The sequence below is a fragment of the Apostichopus japonicus genome, chromosome 8 (assembly GCF_037975245.1).
Source record: "Apostichopus japonicus isolate 1M-3 chromosome 8, ASM3797524v1, whole genome shotgun sequence".
NCBI lineage: Eukaryota > Metazoa > Echinodermata > Holothuroidea > Aspidochirotida > Stichopodidae > Apostichopus > Apostichopus japonicus.
In genome coordinates, this window is record NC_092568.1 from 14,403,146 (window position 1) to 14,427,834 (window position 24,689).

At 37.9% G+C, this 24,689-nt stretch overlaps 1 protein-coding gene across 12 annotated transcripts in view; it reads left to right on the top strand.

Moving 5' to 3' along the window:
- LOC139971061 (uncharacterized) overlaps positions 1 to 21,638 on the top strand; it is a 50,281-nt gene extending 28,643 nt beyond the window's left edge. For 7 of the 12 annotated variants that reach the window (XM_071977229.1, XM_071977234.1, XM_071977235.1 and 4 more), the window contains 2 exons: positions 19,707 to 19,827; positions 20,384 to 21,638. In XM_071977229.1, coding sequence (XP_071833330.1) covers positions 19,707 to 19,827; positions 20,384 to 20,537 — 275 coding nt within the window. In that variant the 3' untranslated portion in view covers positions 20,538 to 21,638. Of the gene's footprint in view, positions 1 to 8,956; positions 9,027 to 14,431; positions 14,572 to 19,706; positions 19,828 to 20,383 lie in introns of all 12 variants that reach the window. The other 5 variants (XM_071977239.1, XM_071977236.1, XM_071977237.1 and 2 more) reach the window with 3 other exon arrangements.
- Positions 21,639 to 24,689: the final 3,051 nt, after the last annotated feature.

Consider the following 24,689-nt stretch of genomic DNA (forward strand, 5'->3'; position numbering starts at 1 on the left):
ATTTCGTGCTGGCTCACCAGTCAAAAGTTGACTGACTGCTGATTAAGTACACTGGTTTGAAACCACAAATATATTTCATATATAATACACTTATATTTAGTATTGCCCTTTATTTAAAATACTTTCATTTTACTTCATTCAAATCTACCAAATGAAATTTCTTCTAGGCAGTAACCAATGACAGTTTCAGCCTGGAATGTAATCCTTCTACTTTGTTGATCATCTAAGAAAGATTCATCAATAGAAATTAAGCTGTGTAAAACAGAGCAATATAAATCATGCTCATCTAATTAATACTGTAGTTTGTTTAACAGCCTTTACTGTACATTAACTTTGACAAAGTCTTGCTTTTATTTAACAGTTTTGATTGATTGATTAATTGATTATGTTTGACTATTTGAATATCTACTTTTATTGCAACCCCATTTAAAGAAAACATTTAATAAAATGGATAAATATTGGACTATGTAAATGTGTTAAAGACTGTAAGATATCTCTTTGCAATTGCAAAGCAAGAAAGCAAATTGAAAGTGCATCATGTGTCAATGGAGCAAATAGGATAGTGCATGACCCTAACCTGTTAGGATCACCTTAAATAAACTTAATTTTGACATTGTAATAATGTGTCAGAACTATTACATGCTTGCATGTTATTCCATACAGATAGCAATTATCCCCTATGCATAACTTTAACTTGATTCAGTCCCATGATGAAATGTTGAAAGGAATAGTATATCTTAAAGTATTCAGCAGAAAGCTGACAAGTCAATACCAAATAAATTTGAAAAGGCAAAAATGGTACTGCATAGAATCCAATATTTAAGCACTACACTGAGGTTGATCTGTATACATCTTATTGCCATTTATAATGCATTTGAGATTTCTAGTGGATAAATTTCATGTTCATAGTGTATATATATCTGATATCTGTAAATGTTTGTTCATCCATTCAATAACTTTTAGAAATTGTGTATGCCCAGTTAGAATACTCACTCTAAAACCACATTGAGAGTTGCCTCCTCTGTTGATTGCCTAATTTTGTTAATGCAGACAATACTGAATGTACAGAGGTTAACATTGACCCCTTTTTACCCTGTTTGTAATGGGGAGAAACATTGGGGCTGTAAAAATGATCCCTTGGCTTCTGTTTTACAACAGATGGCAAGGGGATGGGGAATGCCTTGTCCTCCATTGCTTTAGATAACCTGTGCATTAAGGTCAAAAGTAGCAATGCTGGACATTTCACTATTAATATAGCATACTTAATAATGTTTCCCCACTCCGAAACATCTCCCCTTTCTCTTCAATCTCCACCCTACCCCTCCTCTAAACCTGTTACGCAGACCCAATGCAAGATTACATTGAAAGTTTCCTCCCTTTTCGATTGCCTTATTATGTTATAGATAACATTCAATTTACGTCGAGGTTAACATAGACCCCAATTATCCATATTTGCAATGGGCCACAGGGATTCATTGTGGGCTATCAAATGTTCCCCCAGCTGGCTACCATTTAGAAGCAAAGGGTAGATTTCTTGGTAGTCCTGATTTATCCCCCCTCCCTCTTATCCTCCCCTCCTTGTTTGGCTAAACTACAGGAAATATCCCTACTCTACTTTTATTATCCAACCGATTTAATTTCACCCTCTCTATCTTCACCCATTCTCCATGCCCTAGTATGCATGAACCACTGTAAAATCAAATTGAGAGGTGCTTCCTTTATTGTCTAATTTGATAACTGCAATACTCAATGTATAGAGGTTAACATTGACCCCATTTTACACTGTTTCCAACGGGGGGAGCCAGGGGGGGTGGTGTTATCATTGGGGGCTGTGAAATGTACCCCCAGCTGGCATCTGGAAGCTGAGGGTAGACTTCTTGGTGATTATGTTTTAAAGTCTTCCCTGTGGATGCTGTGTCTTTCTCCCACCCCCTCCCCCCTCGTTTGTCTAAGCTACTGGGCATACTCCTGCCCTGTTTTTTCAAATGTCAGCGGTACCCAGACGAATTTAAGGCAGGAAAACCCAGGAATTCCCTGGAATATAAGCCAGGAAAAGCCTGGATTTAACCCAGGGAAATCCAGGGAAATTCCTGGGTTTGAAAATGGTAATTCGGACAGGAAAAGCCCGGTAAAGCCTGGTTTATATAACTCATTTAGAGCCAGGTAAAGGCCGGACAAGCCTGGATGGTTAACCCAGGTTTACCCCGGAAAAGCCAGGTCTCTAGTGTGTGAGTGAAGAGCCAGGAAAAACCAGGAAAAGCCTGGTATGCACACCCAGGAAAAGCCAGGTCCCTGTTTATATCAGTGAGGAGCCAGGAAAAGCCAGGTATACATACCCAGGATTACCCCGGAAAAGCCAGGTGTCCATGCTTACCCTATATAAATTATCTTGCTGGCTAGTTGGCAGTTACTTTTAGCTTATAGGAGGTTTGAGTGTGTTTGTGGTATAGGAAATTTTCATAACTTAAAATCATGAATTATATGTAAGGGTGTTTGCGACTGAAAATAAATGATTGTTCTTGATCAGAGAACTCTGGGTTTGGTGTGATGACCAAACACAGAACAAGACACATAAAAATGGAACACTCAACTGGATTGGATCAAAATAAATTATAATTATGAATAACAAACAATATACAGCTGATCTGGGCCCAGTCAAAGAATTAAATCAAATGACTTAGAGTCGTGAGGTGCACCCAAATGTTAAAGTAAATACACTTAATTTATAAATCTGTTCTGGTGAGTTGGCGTGCTGGTGACATCAGGTACAGATCTTCCACGACATCAGATCTTCCACGACATCAGTATAGTTGAACAGATTAAATTGTATGATAAATTTCCGATCCCAACAAAATAGTATCCTTTAATTAATAAGCAATAGTGTCCCAGGGTATCCTTTCAGTAAAATACTGTCAGTTAACCAAATGGTGTCCTGGAATATCCTTTATGGTAAAATAATATCCTCTAAGTAAATAATATCCTTTATAGTAAATAATGTCCTTTATAGTAAAATGCATGCCAGACTGTCTGCTGAATATCACTCCTTCCATAAAATAATAAGGACTACAGTAACTTGATTTTGTAAATTAAGGTTTAAAACAAACTATCCAGCATTTAAAACTATATTTCTCCTCTTTTACAACTGTCTTGCTCCAATACTCATGGCCAACTGCCTAACTTCCTATACCCTCACAAAACTCCTTTGTTCCTGTAATATATATGCACAGACCCTTTTTCCTGTGAGAGCTAATTTCCAGGAAGAACAACTTCCACGACATCAGTATAGTTGAACAGAATAAATTGTATGATAAATGTCCAATCCCAACAAAACAGTATCCTTTAATTAATAAGCAATAGTGTCCCAGGGTATCCTTTCAGTTAAATAATGTCAGTTAAACAAATGGTGTCCCGGAATATCCTTTACGGTAAAATAATATCCTCTAAGTAAATAATATCCTTTATAGTAAATAATGTCCTTTATAGTAAAACGCGTGCCAGACTGTCAGGTGAATATCACTCCTTCCAAAAAATAATAAGGACTACAGTAACTTGATTTTGTAAATTAAGGTTTAAAACAAACTATCCAGCATTAAAACTATATTTCTCCTCTTTTGCAACTGTCTTGCTCCAATACTCATGGCCAACTGCCTAACTGCCTATACCCTCACAAAACTCTTTTGTTCCTATAATATATATACACAGACCCCTTTTCCTGTGAGAGCTAATTTCCAGGAAGAACAAAGATAGTTGCTTAGCAACCCAGAAGAGAGAAATCTTAATCTCCCCGACCACAAAACAACTTACAAATATACTGTACAAATGTATAGCCCTCTGTACAGTGAGCACTGCACTAATAAACAAGTAAAACTATGGTACAAAAGAAAACTTTATGTAAGAGCTGACCATCTTACAACTAGCTAAATACTGGGTAAAAGGCAAGCATGGCTTTTCCTGCCTAGCCAGGACAGCATTCCACTCTCGTTTCCTGCCTATTGTGGACTTGTGAGGCTGGGTAAAGCCAGGAAAAAGGCTGGACTTTCAAAATCCTGGCTTTTCCTGCCTAGCCAGGACAGCATTGCCCTCGCTTTTCCTGCCTAGTGTGGACTTGTGAGCTTAGATGAAGCCAGGAAAAGGCTGGACTTTCAAAATCCTGGCTTTTCCTGCCTAGCCAGGACAGCATTGCCCTCGCTTTTCCTGCCTAGTGTGGACTTGATAGGCTGGGTGAAGCCAGGAAAAGGCTGGACTTTCAAAGTCCTGGCTTTTCCTGGCTACCTGAGGCAGGAATAAAGCTTGGATATCCAGGGAAACCCGGGGTTTTCTTGACTATTGCTTAAAAGCCAGGAATTATTTTCGTCTGGGCAGTGTTTAAAAAAACTTCTGTTATACCTCTACCTATATGTATATAATAATGTTACACACTACAAAATATCTTTGTCACATTTTTCTTCAATCTCCACCCATACCACTTCAGCCCAGGAAAACTGAACCAATGCAAATCAAATTGAGCAGTGCATCCTGTATAACTTTAATACTGTAATATGTAGAGGTTAACCATTGATCCATATTTGCAATTGGGGAGATCATTGGGGGCTATGAAATGTACTCCCTGCTGGCTTCCACCTGAAACCTAAGGGAATTGTGGACCTGATTTTATTTTAAATTTTTCCCTGTGAATAATCTGTCTTCTCCAGCCCCTTGTTTGGCTTAGCTACTACTGTAGGAGGTATATCCCTGCCCTACTTTTTTTCTACCTGATGAATTCATGGTAGTATTCTAGATACTTCTCTAACACCTTTTATCTCATAAGGTTACCCCAAGTGCTACATAATATCGTTGCCACGTTTTCCTTCAATCTATACCTTTACCACTCCTCCACCCCTCAGCTACGTAGCCAGGAATTTGAAAGGGGGAGAGCACTTTTTGCGACTGATATGGATTTTCAAAATTGTAGGCACGACTATCTGAGCGGAGCGCCACCATCGGTTGGCGCGGAGCGTACAAGAAAATTTTTGGTTTTACAAACCCCCCCAGATGGCCGGAAACGGCCCTTCCCGAGTGTTCATTCTGGTTCCATGGCCTCTTGCTAACTTGAGACACCTTATTCAATATCACTTTTAAACCAAAAAAAACAAACGAGTTAAAATAGTACGTAATTCAATACTACATAATCGTTCGGTATTTAAAATTATCAAAGTACATGTACAGAGTAGTCTTACTTTTCAACTGCTGATACTTGTAGATACATATATAGATAGGCCAGAAATGTCTTTGATACAACTATAGCCAGTAATTGTCTTTGATACAACTGTAAATGTTTAAGTTAGCCTAATATTAGAGAAGGCGAGAGCTATCTGACGATTGCCATCTGATGCAAATTTCTCAACTGTTTTCTCAACTGAAATATTATCTGCGTAAACGGGTTCTTAACTAGATGTTAAAAAAACTGACAAGATCGGATTCTAGACTTTTTCGGCGGGTAGAGTGTTGAATGAAACGGCATGCGATAGAAATGACAGCCTAAATTAGAAGACTAGGTCATCTAATTTAGCCATATTCTTGCTACGTTCATTTCAATAGTTATTCCTGTCTGGACTCTTAAACTCGTCCAGCAATCTTATGGATTTGAAATATGGGTGTTTTTAAAAAAGATAACTTGGCCAAAAAAAGTGTAGGCCCGGGCCTACAGTGCTACATACTGGCTACGCCCCTGATCACGGATATCATATTATCAGCAGATTTTGTTTCCTGTTTGAATTCTTTTACATGTTCTTTTACATAATATATCAGAAAGACAAACATAGTACTCTTTTACAATTTTTCCAGTAGGATGATTCTTGTTTATAGTCCAATGTCTGGACTTAAATACATTTGACGAACTTAACTGATGGACAATATAAACTTTCATATTTTGTAATATAGCCAGATATGCAGTGGCCTAAAAACAAATATCATTATCGTTAGCAGTGTAATAATTATTTAAAGGAAGTGCGTATCACGTACGATTGCTATAGCTTAGCTTCATAACATGCTGTTCGTGCACAACTTAGGACGAATCATAGAAAGGATGAAAACGAACGTTGTCGACGTTGTTGTGCATACAGTTCGTGACATTCCATAGAGTGCGGTTAGGTAGGCAATATGTATTTTATTACGCAGTGGCCAACTGTAGGCTTGTAATAGGCTATAGGCTAAATTTAGCTAATTGCATCTGCCAAACTAAGTTAGTAGTTGAATCAGTAGGCGTGAATGTTACTACGATTATAATCAAGTTAACGGAGCTGACGAGTATTCAAGATCAAAAGAGCACTGACAAAATACCATGCTAAAAAAACAACAGTTTAAAAAAAAAAATTGACACTGAAAGGGGGGAGCGGTCGCTCCCCCCTGGCTACGTCCCTGCCACCCCTGGTAAACTGTGAATCAATGCCAAATCAAATTGAGGTGCATCCTGTATTGATTCTCTAATCTTTATACTGCATTCCTAAATGTGTTAGAGGTTGACATTGACCCCATTTATCCATATTTGCAATTCAGGGAATCATTGGGGGCTCTCATCTGGAAGATAAGGGATGACTTATTGGCGGTCCTTCCACGTTGTATTTTTTTGTGGGTGGGGGAGGGGGGGGCATTCTGCCTTTACCTATCCCTCTGGCTAAGCTAAAAGGTTTGCCACACCCTACCATTTTCTCTGCCTGACTTGTACAATCAAATGACTTTTCAAATTAGGTATTAGTCCTGGGTACATATTTCATGTTTTATTTGTAGCCCCATTCCAAATTTCACCATTCTGTTCAGAACATCTCTACCCTGACCCCTCCTCCACCTCTAACATAGTACTAATGCAGATTGACATCTGTCTATGGAGTGCCTCATTTTGTTAGATCTGATAAAAGTCAATGTCTAGAGGCTGCATTGACCCCATTTTCCCTATTTGCACTGGTCCTTTGTGAATCATTGGGGAGGGGGCTGTAATGTTAAACAAACCTACTGGCTTCCATCTGGAAGCTAAGGGTATTCTTATTGGTGGTCCTGATGTTGCTTCCAACTTATCACCTGGGGATGTTCTGCCTCTGCCCCCTTCCCTTCCCTTTCCTTTTGATAAGCTATACTAGTGGTATATCTCTTTCCTCCTTTTTTGCTGCCTGACTGATAAATTAATGTTAAAGGTGGTATTTCTATATACTTACTAATACCTTTGGCTATGTACTTTAGTTACCCCAACCCAAAATATTTCTCTTCACTCTCAATGTATAGAGGTTAAAGATGTATCGGTCCCTAACTGTATGCTATATGATTTCAAACTGCACTTTTCCTGGAGGCATTACCCTCTAAACTTTTCCCATACTGCTAAATAAGCAAAGAAGATGACTGGATGTCCCAGCATAGGCGTAGGAGCCTAATTTGATTTGGGGGGGGGGGGCTGTAACGACTTGCCCGAAAAATATAACCAAATTTTTGCCACTAACCGATGAATACTATATGATATGCACATTAAGATGTTGAATTTTGGTTATATTTTCCGTGTTATTACCCTTCCATATTGGTTTTAATTATTGGGGAAGTCGTTACAATAATAACGATAATATTAAATAACAATATCAGTTTAACTATTGAAAAACACATTGCAAATTACTCTTCTTTCAGTAGGTGCCCGAAAAATTCTCAGCATATTGCCCGAATTTTCACACAAAAATCTTGGTTGGGGGGCTGCAACCCCCCAGCCCCCCGCCTCCTACGCCTATGTGTCCCAGTGAGGTAAATTACCTTCAGAGTGGTAATATGAAGAGTATAAAAATTTTGACCATATGCAATTATGGACCATATTTGAAAACTTGCATATTTGGGTCAATACCTTTAACATGGACCCTTTTTACCCTGATTGCAATGGGGAGAATCATTGGTAGAGGGCTGTGAAATATTTCCGTTCTGTCTTGAAACTAAGGATGGCGGGGGGGGGGGGTGGTTGCGGTTGCCTTGACCTCCATTGCTCTGGCTATCCTGTACTTTGATGTTAAAGGTAGCAGTAGTAGATAATTCATTTATGTACTACTTTTACCCACGTTAAAGAACCCTCCCACTTTCTGTTCAATTCCTACATTTAACATCATCTACTCCTGGTATGTATTGAACCAATGCCAAATCACATTGAGAGAAAACTCCCTTATTGATTTTGTAATTTTGTTACTATCACACAAAATGTATACCTTGAAACGTATGTACCATAACCTATAGGTTTAATATACACCCCATGAAGGGTACGGGGGAATGAGGGAATGGTGATGGCAAAGGGGCTGTAAATTTGTATCTCTTGGCTTCCACTTTGCAGCTGAAGGGAGGTGGTATATGTCCCACCTTTTTTCTCTTGCTATAAGAATTCGACTCCTCCCCCCTCCCCCTCCACTCATTCCTCTCATTCACTACTAGTATCCTAGCTCGATCTTAGATGCATTGAATACCATATTTTGTTTAATCACTTGAGAATCAAAATTTTCAACAATTATTTATTTCACTTAATACCCTCAGCCAATTTTCCTAGTAACACTGATTCTCTAATGTTTATAGTACAAAATCAAAGTGTGAAATTCAGAACATGCTCAATTTAAAGTATATATTGTCATAGCCCCTAAGGCCTTTAGGAGACAGTTTAACTGAAGGTAAACATCACTAAAAAGTCTTTTTATCACCATTTTCCTGTACAAAAAATGCAATGACTCTCTGTATAGTAAGCCATTACCCTGACATGTCACGCAATACAAACATGCTGATATAACAGCTAATCATATATGGTGTAAAATATTTTTTGAATAATCTATCATTTGATTTTAAGATGTTGAATATAAGACTTTTGACTTCATATACTATTTTAATTGTACATTACACTATCTCATTCAGCTATAGTTATGTTCAATCTTCCTGATCTTCCAAAATTATGAGGTGTTGGATATTTGTTTCACAGATACACACACAAACTGACTGCAACAACAAGCCAGAAGGAAAATATTCAGTCTCTAAATCAGATGAGGATGGTGAGTTTGACTGTTTCTCCACAGGATTGTCCTTAGCCGGCTAACTTAATGTAGTACCTTGTAAAATTCCAGCTAACTGCAACTCTGCTTGCTTTTATGTCATCTTTATGTTACTGTACATTAAACCACATATAAAAAAGTGAGGTATATGACTAGAACAGAAGAACTGTTGAAGATATAACCTTATAGGTCATACTGCTGTATTGGCCCCAAATATAGATGCTACCGCAAAAAAGTTTCCTACAATTATGTAATCCACCTGCCATGGTCGTAAAATGACCTCATTTTAACAGTTATCCTGCACTGCCTGGCTCATATCTTTCCTTGTATCAGAATCTTTGTGTAGACACTGTCTGGTAAACTACACTGTCGACATATAACAATAAATTACCACGCAGTGTTTACACGAAGAACCTCACAGTGTCAAAAAGCTGTGCAGACTACTTCATAGTGACCATAGTGAAGGTGGCAGGTTGATAACATAATTACAAAACTTTCCTAGCTATTGCCTTCTATAATTGGTCACAACACAACAGATTTTGCAATGTATGTATGTATGTATGTATGTATGTGTGCGTGTGTGTATGTATGTATGTATGTGTGTGGGTGTGTGTATGTATGTGTGTATGTATGTATGTATGTGTGTATGTGTGTATGTATGTATGTATGTATGTATGTATGTATGTATGTATGTATGTATGTATGTATGTATGTATGTATGTATGTATGTATGTATGTATGTATGTATGTATGTATGTATGTATGTATGTATGTATATGTGATCTTCCCGCAAGCAGGAACTCGCGAAAGAAGCCATGGAGGCTTGTAGACTCGCAAGCTGACCGAAGCCAATCTCTCGGCACACATCCATTTAACGTCCATGTCGGGAAGTTGTTATTGAACAACACCCTTGCCAGATGACACACATTGCTGTTGGCGGGGAATCGAACCGGGGATCTCATGACTGGGAGACGCCGGCGTTAACCACTAGGCTATACACTCCGCCTGTGTAGCATTTACACATGGAAATCACAAACTTTTCTTACTTTGGTAGATAAAAACCACTAAAATAATAAACTGGAAACAACAAGGTTATTTAGGGACCATTTTCAACTCAAGGCTAGAGGGTTCAGTTGAAATTCAAAGCCAAAGTCTGAAAACCTCAAGTTGCAGTGGGTACATTGTTTAGATATTAACTCTTTATCTTTAGACATTGATCAATTTATAAAGAAGAATTCCACTCAAAAACTTGCCTGAATTCATCCTTTCATATACAAATCTAGTCAGACTATAATCAAGCATTCACATATAAGCATGTCCGATATGACGAGGAGGGAGAGCATGGGGAAATTCATCCTCATCACAGTAAGCGGGTCTACCATTAATACTCATTTACATAAGGACAAGCACACAATCTGTAGGCATACATGACACTTAAAGAGGGGGTGAAATGACAGATTTATTCAAATCATCATTTTCTGTACACTCGTAGCTTTCCAATGATACCCAATTATTGTCAAACGAAGCTTGCATCCTCCAGGAATGAATAATCAAAAATTTGCGGGTAATAAAATTTTCCCCAAAATTGTTCTATTTATGGTAATGCGGCGTGACGTCAGTCAAGGAACCCAGTGCACTTCCGGGACGCTATTTTTACATTCTTAAACGTCTGAGTACACACAACATTACACTGTTGCAGTGCTCTATAGTTATTAAGATTTGGTGTTTAGAGTTTTGTTTTTACGTAAATATATCTCATAACTGTTAATTATATGTGCCGGGCCAATATGTGATTGCAGGTTGCTCCTACACAGGTAAAGACGGATTTCACCTGCACGCTTTTCTAAAAGATGACGGAAATCGAAGAATTTGGACATGATTTGTTCAAAACGCTATACATAGACAATGTTACGAGTGCCTGTGGGCCTAAACTATTGCCAAATTACTTGTCATGACCACAGACTAAGCCTCCTTAATGCAGCAAATGACAATTTTGTTTTATTGGTTACCTGGTATTTTGCACAGAACTTAAGGCCAATTGGATTTAGAACAGTCAATTCTAGATCTGCAATTATTCTTTTGTGGTAAAACTGGCGTTGTGTTATGATTTTAACGTAACAGTTGGATAATGCAATTACACGGGCTAGCCTGTAATACAACGCCTATTAGTTAGGTCTAGACCCATGTTACTACTACTAGTACTATAGGGTTGCACTGTAAGTAACACAATTTCTAGAAGATTTGCTACGATGTTAAAGAGGTTATGAAATGAAAAATTTTCATGTCTTGGAATGGTTTATCTACATTACTACAACACCACCCATGCACAATTTTCCATAAATACGGCTTCAAACGCCAGAAATTCACTGTCAAAGTATTCCCTAGAGACCTCTCGAGCTGCCAATCGTAAAAAAAGCAAAGCTGCCCACCGCAGTTCATCTGACGTCATCAAAGGAACCATTTCAGCCAAAGCCGACTACCCGCTGTTTACCGATACGGCGTTATACAGTTTACAACATGTAACCACAACACTCTTCTCATCAATTGTCTTCTCCCGAATCTTCCGATTCCGAGGAAATAGGACGTCACCTCTCAGGACATTCGTAAGCTTTGACTAAAATTATTTTCTTGAGGAAGAAGAGGAGTAAATAGTTTTGAGGGTGATGAAGATAATATCGGTGTTTTCCCTATCAATTGAGCCCCTTGCAGAAAAATTATAAAACGATCCTGATGGCCGAGACGCATCGCTGCCGTGCGAAGTCCCCGAGCAGAACGGTTGGACGACCCTGGTCGGTTGAGCATAAACAAAACCTCCGTTATTAAGACCTTCATATGATTTAAATTATCTCGAATGTCGATGATCCTGCTACTTAACTTCGTAGCGAAGCTTCTAGAATTTTGTGTCTTACAGTGCAAGGAAAATGTGACATTCTGTTACAGTGCAACCCTATAGTAGTACTGGTAACATGGCCCTAGACCTAACTAATAGACGTTGTATAACAGGCTAGCCCGTGTAATTGTATCATCCAAATGTTACGTAAAATCACAACACAGCGCCAGTTTTACTACAAAAGAAAACTTGCAAATCTAGAATTGATTGTTCTAAAACCAACTGGATTTAAGTTTTGTGCAAAATATAAGGTAACCAACAAAAAATCGTCATTTGCTGTATCAAGGAGGCCTAGGCTATGGTCATAACAAGTAATTTGGCAACAGTATAGGCCTACAGGCACTCATAACGTTGTGTATGTATAGTGTTTTGAGCGAGTCGTGTTCAAATTCTTCGATTCCTGTCATCTTTTGGAAAAGCTTGCAGTAGAAATCCGTCTTTACTTGTGGTGGAGCAACCTGATACCACATATCGGCTCAGCATATTTAACAGTAACGAGATAAATTTACGTAAAAACAAAACTCCAAATCTCAATTACTACGGAGCGCTTCAACAGTGTAATGTTGTGTGTTCTCACACGTTTAAGAATGTAAACATCTGACGTCACGCCGCATTACCGTAAATACAACAATTTTTCGAAAGTTTTCATTACCCTCGAATTTTTGATTATTCATTCCTGGAGGATGCAAGCTTCGTTTGACACAAATTGGGTATCATTGGAAAGCTACGAGTATACAGAATACGATGAGAAAGATTTTTTTTTCCATTTCATAACCTCTTTAAGTAGCATGATCATTGACATTTAATATTGGTGGTTTTGTTTATGCTCAACTGTCCAATTTCGGTTCAGGATAGTCCAACCTTTCTGCTCGGGGACTTCCATCAGCAACAACGCGTCTTGGCCATCGGGAACGTATTAAAATTCTTCTGCAAAGTGGCTCAATTGATAGGATAAAACACCGATATCTTCATCACCCTCAAAACTATTTCCACCTCTTTTTCCTTAAGAAAATAATTTTTGTCAAAGCTTTTGAATGTTCTGAGAGGTAAAGGCCCATTTCTTCGGAATCGGAAAATTCGGGAGGTGACTTTTTCAGTTGATGAGGAGAGTGTGTTGTAGTTATCTGTACGTAAATAAACTGTATGACGCCGTAACAGTACATATCAGGGAGTCGGCTTTGTCTGAAATGGTCCCTTTACTGACGTCATATGAACTGCAGGTTTTTATCACAAGTTTCTGCTCGGTAGTTTTGTAGGGAATACTTCGACAGCGAACTTTTGGCTTTGGCAGCTGCATTTAAGGGACATAGTGAATGGGTGGTGTTGAAGTAATGTAGATAAATAATTTTAAGACATGAAATCTACCATTTCATCCCCTCTTTAACTTCCAAGTTATGTCTCATACAAGAGTTGAAGTTCGGTTAAACAAATTTATGTGTTTTTGCACCATATTGACTGGAAAAAGCTTGCTTTGCTTTTGGAAATGTCAAGAAGTAAAACCATAGTCAACCAGGAAACTCAGGGCCCATAGTTTTTATAACTATGTTACTTCAGATTAAAGGCATTTGGCCATCTGAAGAAATTAACTTTTTGTTGCTTGCAAGTGAAGTTTTGTTTGTGTCCCTACAAAATGCAGACAGTAATGAAACGTGATACCTTGTTATCTTTAGCTGGACCTGAGATGTCCATCGCTGTATCGTTTATACACTGTGCCGTGGGTATTGACCGCAGCTGTATGTACTGACTGTACACTAGTGTCTAATTACCGACGGAAGCAAGCTGTTTGTGTATTTTATGGCATCGATGTTGGTGTCTAACACTTCTGTTACACCTTATTCGAAACTAGGTCAGATTACCGGCATTAGACGTTTCTTTTTGCGCGAGTCTTCACACCCTTTAATTGCCATCATAGTTTGTTTTGGGTCAGCCAGAATAAAAGTTTGAAACAGCTTAGTGTAGAAAAATAGAAATTAAGTATTTTGTTTTCCTTTAAAATGTAGAAGCCTGTATTATTCAATCACTTCATCGTTACTTACCGTTGCTACACAACATTGCTAATCTGTCACTCACATGTAATATTGGTTTACTTGCAATGTGAAATCAAGTGGTGGAACACACACAATGGCCAGGCCTGGATTAACTACACTGTAAAACTCCTTGTCCCTTAAATCATTCTGAACCACAATATGGCTAATGTTGATGAATAATCCAACCAGAGTTCATAAGTAATTTAAGCTGTTATCATATACACCACAGGAAAATTTACACCAAAACCGCATGAAAGAAGCATTGAACTGGGAACACTTTGTGAAAGTTGTGAAAGTGTCTTCATCTGATTTTATTGAAATATATATTTCTTTTTAATTAAAGAAGACTTCAATTTCTATATCAGTAATGATTGGCTCTGTGTACAGTGAATGTAATTGGGCAGTTAGTGGTGACCGTGGGTGTAACCAATGCATTTGCAACCCTGGTTTAAGTGCAATTTGTCATTCGTTTTACTTCTAATTTACAGCTCATTAACCGCTTCAGCAAAGACAAGGATGTCCACAGAGATTGTCACAGTGCCCATTCTGTTCAAAGACCTTGGCTGGATCTCAGCTTTCTCGACAAAAAGAAATCAAGAACCATTTCCATTAAGAATTTTGACCAAAGGTGACCATATTTGAATATATAGCATATTTGGGGCCAATAGAGCATACCTTTGATACACTGTTCATTTCCATCACTTTACCTCCATTGATTCATAATGTGAAATTTATTTCTTATCAGTACAAACTCTCATGTTTAATAAAAAGCAAAATTGACAGTCTACTGTTAATGTGATGCTCATTTGGATGAATCTCAAATAATAGTTAAAGTAAATTTCACAGGCTTTACTAATCAGCTAAGTTTTTTTATGAAATATATCATCATGATACATTGTTGTTACACGATTCACATTGCAAACATTGTACCATGGGTGATTCATTAAAATGTGTATATCAGATCATCAGGACAATCTTCCTTCTTTCATAGCATAAATCCTTTTTACTCCAGCTGTTCTCTTGTTGTTATGTGACTGTTCATTGCCAATTTTCCAAATTATTTATCAAAATTTACTTATTTTTCAACACACAATATTCACACAACACATTTTTCTTAGAGAGTTTTGTTTATTTTCCCTTCTTAATAGTGGAATGAATATGCCACATTGGAATAAGAAAAGAGACTTTAAAAAGAAATAAAAAAGAAAAAAATCTTGAACAAGTTGATGAATAACAGTCAACACCAATTAACTGTTATTAGTCACAACATTCAACAAGATACTTACAAGTTTATACAATAGAAAGCAGTAGAGGCTCCTCCTGTGTTTATCATTTAAGTCACAACAGGTTTAAACAAATTTCATTGGAATTTGCTGTATTAACGGCGAGAAACCAATCATAATCGATACCCTATTGTATGACACTTATTTTGGCTCTTGTTTGTTAATCATAAGTGTCTGCATGTGTTATGTTGAGACTCTTGTAACTGAAGCTAATTATCACCAGTATAGCTGTCTTAATTCTAAAATTTGAATTATTACATTATATTGAATTTTTTGTATTATTGTAATGAAATGACCTAATGTTAATCTTCATTTTTATTGGATCAATTTGGCCTCTGGAGTTGTTTTTGCATTGTTGACTTCAATTATTCAACAAGGATTTTCCTAAAAATATATGTTGCATTCAGTGTTGTAGCCATAAGTGCTTAAGTGGTCTTGTGGAGCCAGATTCGCTGATAAAACATTTTACCCTTAGGTTTGCAGGTTAAAGAAAGCAACCTGAAAGCTTGAAAATAAAAGATAAAATAAAAAAAATTATATAAAAGACAGAAGGAAACAACTTTGGCTCATATTCCACTATTTTGTGGTACCGGTATTATAAGATTTCAAGGCCAGAATTCTGCCTAAATTAAGCATTTCATAGTGATGCAATCCTCTGTTTCAGGTATTGTTTAAAGTGAACTGTCACAAGTTGGTATTGTCCTGTATGCATAATAGACCCAGAAATGCTCGCCCCCGCACTTGCCCCCCCAAATGGAATTATTGACTGAGAAAAAAAAACTTGAATGCACACTAAATATGTTGCTGGGCCTATGTGCATATTACCATGATTTTTGTGCAATTTTTATTCTTTACCTTTTACCTAATTCTCTATCTGCGAAATTGGGTGGCCAAAGGCTACGTTCAGTTTATGTTCACATGGTTATCCCTGATCCCTGGATTGTGTTCCGAAATGATTCACACGTGAGTGACGTGTATGGCAGAATGAATATCATAGTATTTAGAAACAATTTGCATTTTGACTGAAACTTACAACATGTTTTGCTATGCCTACGCGACCAATCGCGACATGTTTCTTGGGTTAGGTACATTCAATACAGAACAGCCTAGTAGTCTATATACGTTTGTGTTTCCGTAGTGAGCTCATAGGCCCGAGGTGACCAGACGTCCCCGATTTTCGGGGACAGTCCCCGATTACAGTGTGCTGTCCCCGATGAACAAGTGTCCCCGAAAATGTCCCCGATTCGTCAAAATGTTCAGGAATTTCGAAAATATCCCACATTATTAGTAAAATAATTGTAAAAACAAAATTTAGTCAAGTGTGCAGTCGCAGAACGGAACTTATAACCAGTATTTCAGGTGGGCCAGTGTAACGTGGAAACACTGTTAAAAATATGCTAGATCGATCTAGCCTAGCACTCTTTCGACGGTATAAATGGCAACTACGGCGACACAACGACACTTATAGTGTGAGCATGAGCAAATCACAAGCTCTCAAAGAATCATGTAAAGTAAGTTGATTTCATTTAAGAAAAAGCTACATTTTTGAAAATAAAATTGATTTAAAAAGTGCTTCAAAATCACCATTTTACATCTAAGCACCTTAGGCACTTGAAAATTTTCCAAAGGGGGAGGGGTACACCCCCTCCCCACCCCACCCCTCTCCCATATCAGTTACGCAATAAATGTGCCTGATTCCAGTCAGGTAAATATGGTCACCTTATACTAACTATGACATTAATGTACCAGTTACCAAAGACGAAAGGAAGGGTACCACACCCCTCCCCTTACTTCCATGAAAAACAAAGGGAAATGATTCACAGCCCCCACCCACCCCCCCTCCCAACAAAAATGGGGTTTATGTTAACCTCTATATATATTTTGTGTTATCAGATATCGCACTTATGTTTGTAAGGTTTAAATCTGGTGAAAAGAAACAAAATTATGCAATCGATATAAGTGGCAGCTCCCAATGTGCTTATATATGGCAGAGGTGGTTGAAGCGGGGGGGGGGGAGGGTTGGGAGTAAGGGTGGTGACTGGACACAAAGGGGAAAGTGTAGTGAAGTGTTGAAACAGTACAGTATAGGCAAAGCTATTGTAGTGAAATTTCCTGGAATACTAACTTTGATGCAATGTACAGGTAACCCATAGACAATAGGAAGGGAGGACGGTTGCTGGACATTTCCTCCCGGACAAATACCCCCCTGGAAATATACCCCCCGACTTATACCCCGGGACAAGTACCCCCCTGACAATCACCCCCCGGACAAAAAAACCTCAAGGACTTATACCTCCGAGGACAACTACCCCGGGACAACGGACCCTTGGTTCCATTATGAATATTGAACCTTTCCTCCTATTATGAATAACAAACCTTTTTGTCTATTATAGACTATGTACTCTTTGCTCTATTATGAATATCGAACCCTACGTCTTATTATGATTATCAAGCCTTTTTCACCATGATGAATATCTAACCCTTTCACCCAGTGGCGTAGGAAGGTACTTTTGAGTGGGGGGGGGGCTGAAGACTGATGGCCGGCCTGGGGGAGGGGTCTAAGGGGCGGGGGTGTTTTTTTGCATTTCCAGGTGGCCTCAGATGCAATTTGGTGCAATATAGCACACTTCAACACCCACTCCATTTTGTAAAGAATTTTGCATTTTCACCTGGCCTTAGATGCAATTTGGTGCTTCAAATGAGATTTTTTTCTCATTTGGAAATGAAAAAGGGGTATTCTGACTTGCGGAGCGGGGGCGCGGAACGATACTTCCGCCCCCCCATATTTTTCACTGGGGGGGCTGGCGCCCCCCCAGCCCCCCCGGTTCCTACGCCCTTGCTTTCACCAATTATGAACAACGAACCTTTTTCACCATTATGAATATCGAACCCTTTTACCAATTATGAACAACGAACCGTTTTTTTATTACGAAAAACCTGCAGATCCCAAGGTTTTGAAAAGTATGGTAAAGTCAGTTTAATCACTAGATTTTGTGCTAACAACAACAGTAAAAGTGGTTTGCTGTTTACTTACATTACATACCTTCTTTAGACACTTTCCTTGAATGCATGGAGTATTATGGTTCCCCAAATATCTCCATTCTCCCTTCATACCCACACTCCATGGAGCTTTGTAACTGGACAAAGTTGCTATGGGAAAGCTGAGGCCAAGAGGGTAGTAAAGACATTTGGTACTAAGTATTAAACCATGAAATTCTGGTAAACTCTGGTAATTGCTTCACAAACTTAGAAATCCATGTCAGCTGGAACTGGAGGGAGTGTATTTAGTGGGATACACAATGTTATAAATCCACTAGACAGGGGATGTCTACAATAACATCAACTATGATGACTACTTTATTTTCAATTGATATACATCTCCGTTGGAAATTGGATAGTAAAAAGTGGGGATGCACACTTTTGTAAAACCAGTAGGTATAATTTAAAATATGACAGGTAAGAATTATTGAATGACTACTGTATTGTGAAAACATGTCAGTTGGAGCATACGAAGTAAAGTGGGGATACACACTGTTTTAAAACCAATAGACTCTGTACATCTACAATAACATCAAATATGAAAGTTAAGAGTTATTAATGTTAAGAATAACTGTTATACTGTCAAGGTAACTCTTTCACTTTACCTTACTTGTACCATTTCCCTGTAAGACATCTCGTACTACATTGTAGGAATTTGCAAGTAATATCAATTCCTGTTGGGTACTTCTCTTAACACAAAGTGCCAGATTATGATTGAGCTTACATTGTTGGCCCAAAATGTAGCTACGCTAGACAAAATTTACTCAAGGGCTCACATGATGTGACATGCTGCATAGTAACCATGACAGAAGTTATTTATAGCATGCTATAGGAAGGGCCAATACAGCAGATATTTAAGTGAGAGGTTTGCTTAGCAAATGAGGTTCTTGATATTGTGAGACAGTTAAAAGTTGGCTTAAACACACTAAATGCTGTGCATTGGCTGAAGTGGTAGAATATGTCGTAGCAGACTGTAGGGGACAGTGAAGGGGTCTGATATCGATTATTATGCCATTTTTTAAATCAAATAAAATGCCCAACTTGTTTCTCACTTATCAATCTGTCCTTTGCCAACTTCTGATTTTAGCAGTATTTGCCTCAATCAGGTAGTTGAAGGGTAACACCCCAAATTTTAATCGTAAGAGCCCGGTAGTCCATCTAACTGCATTCACCAGTGACTCTGATGCGTTATCTTTATTTTTCCCTTGTTCTTTTGTAAATTAATTTACTTTCTTTGTAAAGCGCTTTGAGCAGTAACTTTTGTTTACTGATTTGGCGCTATATAAGTCTCATTTATTATTATGATTATCTTTGGCACAGGTTGTGGGATATGCAGGTCTTTGTTCAACTGTTAAGCTAATCTCTTACCTTCCTCAATGCTAGCCATCAAAAGTGTTGATCCTTGAGCATACTTATTATGATTTTCTTTCTTCATGTACAGAAGTTGCAACAGAAGGAGTCTATGAGCAAGAAGATTCTGATCAAGATGACTCAATTGATCAGCCTGGTGATATCAAGAAAGGACACTCTCTGAATGATGTTCAAAAAACAGGTGTAGAAATGTACTTGATTCAATATCTTTGAGCTCTTGTTTAAAGTTTAAAAAAAGAAGAAAAACAAAGAGTCAGCTTAAAATGCAAACAAAATTGAATGCTTTTTCTTGCATTGTGGTCCAGAAGATAACAGTTCAATAACTTGACAACTTTGTAGATTACCAGTTGGCATTAGATCTAGAACGTAGAGCTTTAAAGAGCAAATTGGAACAGTATGCTTATGAAATGGGGAGGATAAACAAATATGTTTTGAAAGAAAAAGAAAACCGTCAATGCTTTGATTTACATTAGTACTCCTTAGTAGTCATGCTGTTGAAAACACAATACTTAACAAACAGATTTTTTATTTGAAAATGTAGAAGTGCTCATATTGCTTAATATTGTCTCTCATTGTAATTGTTGGAAAGTTAAGTTTTGTTTACATTAAAACTATCTGTGTGCGCAGCATATTTATTATCTCAGTACATAACATGAAAGGAGACCTTGTCACAGTAGCCGACCACTTGAAGTGCAGCTTTAAACAATTTCTGTGTCTTGATCTGTACTATCTCATTCAACATTTTAGAGCCAATTCCCAAAGACAAACAGAAGAAAACACCATGGACTACTCAGGAGCAAGCAGCAGTCCACCGGCGCGTAGGTCAAAACATTGCATCATCAAAGTTGCATGGAAAGTCAGCAATAGTGAACTGCATGAGTCTGGAACCATGTCTTTGTAATCGAAGGTGGACTAATATTAAAGATTACATCAGAATTAAAATCTGTTCTATTGCATGAAAGGGACAGAAAAACTTTGTACAAAAGTAAGGAGTTCATATGCAGATCTATTCATTTCAGACTGCAACCTGTAAAGAAGTAATTATCAGGGAATTTGACGCAAGAGTTTTGGACACAAGTTAACTTCTCTGCGACCTTCTGTTTTGTTTGAAGTAGTTCAATCCTTGTTCAGATGGAAACTTTTACTTAATATTCCTTAGGGTTTTAAATTTATTGCTTTCTGATATGTTCCGTCAGCTTATGCTTTTTTCTTGTATACCAGAAGTAATATCTGCTCAAAAGCACAAAAATGAATGAAGTGTTTTGCAGAAGTTAAGGAATTTGTATTCATTTTAGCAAATCCTTCTGGACTTTATAACCTTCAAGGAAGAATATTTTTTGCCTATTTGTGTTTGTTGATATCATTTAAAACTGTTCAAATGGCCTTTGAGTGTTTAACAAGTTCACTGAAGAAAGCTTAACAAACAGTATTGTTAATTTTAAGGTATTGTTACAGAAGGACTATAGTTACCTTTTGAAAACTGCCGGGACCAAGCCTTGGCAGATTACCTAGAAAGTTGGCAGGTTTTGCTGTTCATAGTGGCATATACCTTAAGCTCCTCATACTGAGCAAAGCATTCACTGTACAGAAAAAATCGTTTGTTATGTGATACGTAATGTGATAGGTTGCCCAAGCATAAATGACTCTTGCCAATATTGTTATGAACTTTTTCTGTTTGTTGTTTGAAATAGTTTCATTCTTGTTCAAATGGAAATGTTTACTTAGTATGCCTTCAGCTTTAAATTTGGTTTTCTTATTTATTCTGTCCATAACATGCTTTTTCCTGTACACCAGACATAATATCTGCTCAAATTTACAAAAGTGACTGATGTAGTTTGTAGGATTTAGTTAGTGTTCATGGAAATCAGCAAGATACTTTTCACTGCAAGGAAGAAATTTTGTTTCTGTTTCTGTTTTGTTTGTTTGTTTGTTTGTTTGATGTCACTTAAAATCATTCAATGGCCTTTGAGTATTGAACAAGTTCACTCAAGTAAGCTTAAAATGTGGTATATGCCATTTTTAAGGTATTGTTACTTTTTCAATACGCGTCTGTCACCAAGCTTTGGCAGTTTATGAAGGTACATCCATGTATGGTTAGTTACTGAATGGTGACAATCAAATTGAGTTCACTCATCAGAGAACAATTTTGTCATCAGGTGATATGTCATGTGATATGCTGCTGAAGTGTAAATGACAGTAAATCCATTACCCAGTGAAAACACACGTAATGGATTTCTAGCAAGAGAAAGAAATGACATGGTTAGTGTGTATATATACTGACTCCTTGCCTGTTTCCTGCTTAAATAGCACTCGAACCACCAGTGGTTTCTGTATTTCTATAAATCTGGCACCTTTGGGCCAGACCATTACCAGCTACTAACACTGTTCACCATTGCTTCCCCCTTTTTATTACCACAGGTCCCCTCAGAACATTTACAAATATTTATAAACCTCAACATCTCGTCAGCAAGATTCCATCAACACAATCATAAGAGGATGGGAGATAAATTGTCTTTCCATATGAACTTGGAAGGAAAATTGCTTGGTTGTACTGATATAAAAGAAAGGAAGCTTTTTATAATCGTCATTTGACACCCTAATTGATCACAGTCACTGTAGGCCACGCATTCTTCCATGGACCCCACATGCTTTCACAAACCCCACTTTCTCTAGAAGGGTCCGAAATACCAGGTTCAATACCACTGGTGCAGACCTGTTACGTTATGATCTCTTGGAAAGCCGAAGTACCTCGCTATGTTGTTCAATTTGTTAAAGAAAATTAACTGTTATCAGTCATTTTGTCAGATTTATGAAGAAAACTGCTCATGTTACATCATCGAAACCACAATGCAATTTTTGCATTCTGGCTGTTACATTTTTCTCTTGGATGATTGATAGATGCTTTAATGAAAGACTTACATGTTGCACTGGTACACGGGTACTTACGTTTTGTGGAATTGAACATTTTTACCCAATCAAAGGAAATAATCTGGCATCTTATTCTAAATCATGTAGCTCAGTCGACAGTTAACACCGTGTTTCTAAACAACTCATAATACACCAACCCATAATACCATCTATCCCACTTAAATAATACAGGATGGAAGTGTGAGCACCCATGTAAAACCTGTTAAGTCAACTTGGGATATGTCAGTTTATTCCTCACAGTTACATTGGGGATATATATGTATATCCCCAGTCCCATCTCAAACACAAAAAAATGTGTTATCCCCACTTTGCACATACAGGTTCACACCAAGAAAACAAAGCTTCCCGTCCTTCTCAATATAATAACCTGCAATGCCAGCCTGTATTCGTCATAAAACATGAAAAACATCATTCAAAAGTTGCTTAGAGCAGAAGTCCCCAGTTTGCATTAATACAACTTGCCTCCCCATGATCTCGGATTTTTTAACCCGGTGGGCCAGTGAATTACTTTCTAAGCGGAGCGCCACCACCGGTTGGTGCGCAGCGTACAAGAAAATTTCTGGTTTCGTTTCCCCCCCAGATCATCGGAAATGGCACTTCTCGGGCTTGAAAAGGACCAACCAGATGTATATGTTTGCCTGCGAACCAACTTTTTCCAAATAGTTTTTTTTCCCATCCATACCATTTTGAAGATTGTAACCAGCCACACATCATGTTCGACCTCATCGCATCTCCTGTGGATCATTGCTTTTGTAGGTGATTCTACGTCGCCGCCCACAATACCCGTCAGCCCTACTTTTCAAGGTTTTCAGCCTATTATTTATTTAGAATTTGAAAATTCACATTTCTTGTGAATAAATTCACATCAAAACATACCCATAATGTTGCACAAAATTTCATCTATGGACAATCACTATAGAAAAAACCTCCTCCAACCCCTAACAGACCGGTCAAAATTGCACGAGTAGAGGGAAGTATGATGAAGAATGTTGGTCAGGGAATTTTCGAAAATTCAGACACAGTTAATTTATTGGTGTACAAATATTAAAACCTCTTATAACGATTACCATAAACTTCTTGAACGAAATGAAAAATACCAGATATTTCCGAAACTGAACACTATACACATAGACAGTTTGTAGGCTGTTCATCCTGGAACGCCATTTTCATGCTCACTGATATGATGTGATTTCTGCTGTTTGCTTTACAAATTCGAAGAATTGATATAAGACAGAAATAAATAACTTTTATCGGTTTATTGTGCAATGCCCCACATTCTTTTTGATTTCAAAAGACGCACAGTTTCAATTTCATAACACACTGAAGGCTTCGATTCTCTATCTGCCTTCAGTTTAGGAAAGATCTTGGGATTTTGATCCCTTAAGATATCGCTAAATATTGCTAGATGTCCATACAGTACAGTGTCCTTTGCATTTCTTGGGATTTTTCAGGATCTTCGGGAATTGCAAAATCGGGAATGGTCACACTTCATGTAGGTCAGTGCACTATGAGCGCAGATCAGTCTTGGATAATGGTGGGGACGCGTGTCTGTTCTCTGATACCATCTAAGCTGAGCGCGACCATAGGTTCGCGCGTAGCTTACACAATATTTTTGGCCAATATACCTCCTAGATTGCCGTAAATAACACTTCCCAGACCCAATGATGCTCTCAAACCTCCTTAAGTTTTTGATCTCATGGCTTAGAAATTTAGTTTGGGGAAATACATGGTCGTCTGCAGATATAAAAATCAGCGGAAAAATAATCCAAGTAGACTTTTGTATACAATGAGTATGGGGTCCTTTCCCAGAAAACAATTATAGACTGCCGTAAATGCGATTTCCGTTCTATATTTAACAACTGTGGATAAATATGATAAAATTAGAACTAGTGATAATATGAGTTACATGAGTTATATGAATGCAGCTTCCTGCATGCTGGTATATTCATCTTAGAAAGTTCATACGTCTCACAGTACGATGAAAAGTGTACTACAGTGTAGCAGGTATTAAAGCCCAGTTTATTCGTAATTCAGAGACATATAATGAGAAACATCCAAATACTTTCCTTCGAAAATTTTATCTTCTCAAACTATCTCCCGAAATTGACCAAAACTTCAGGTAATT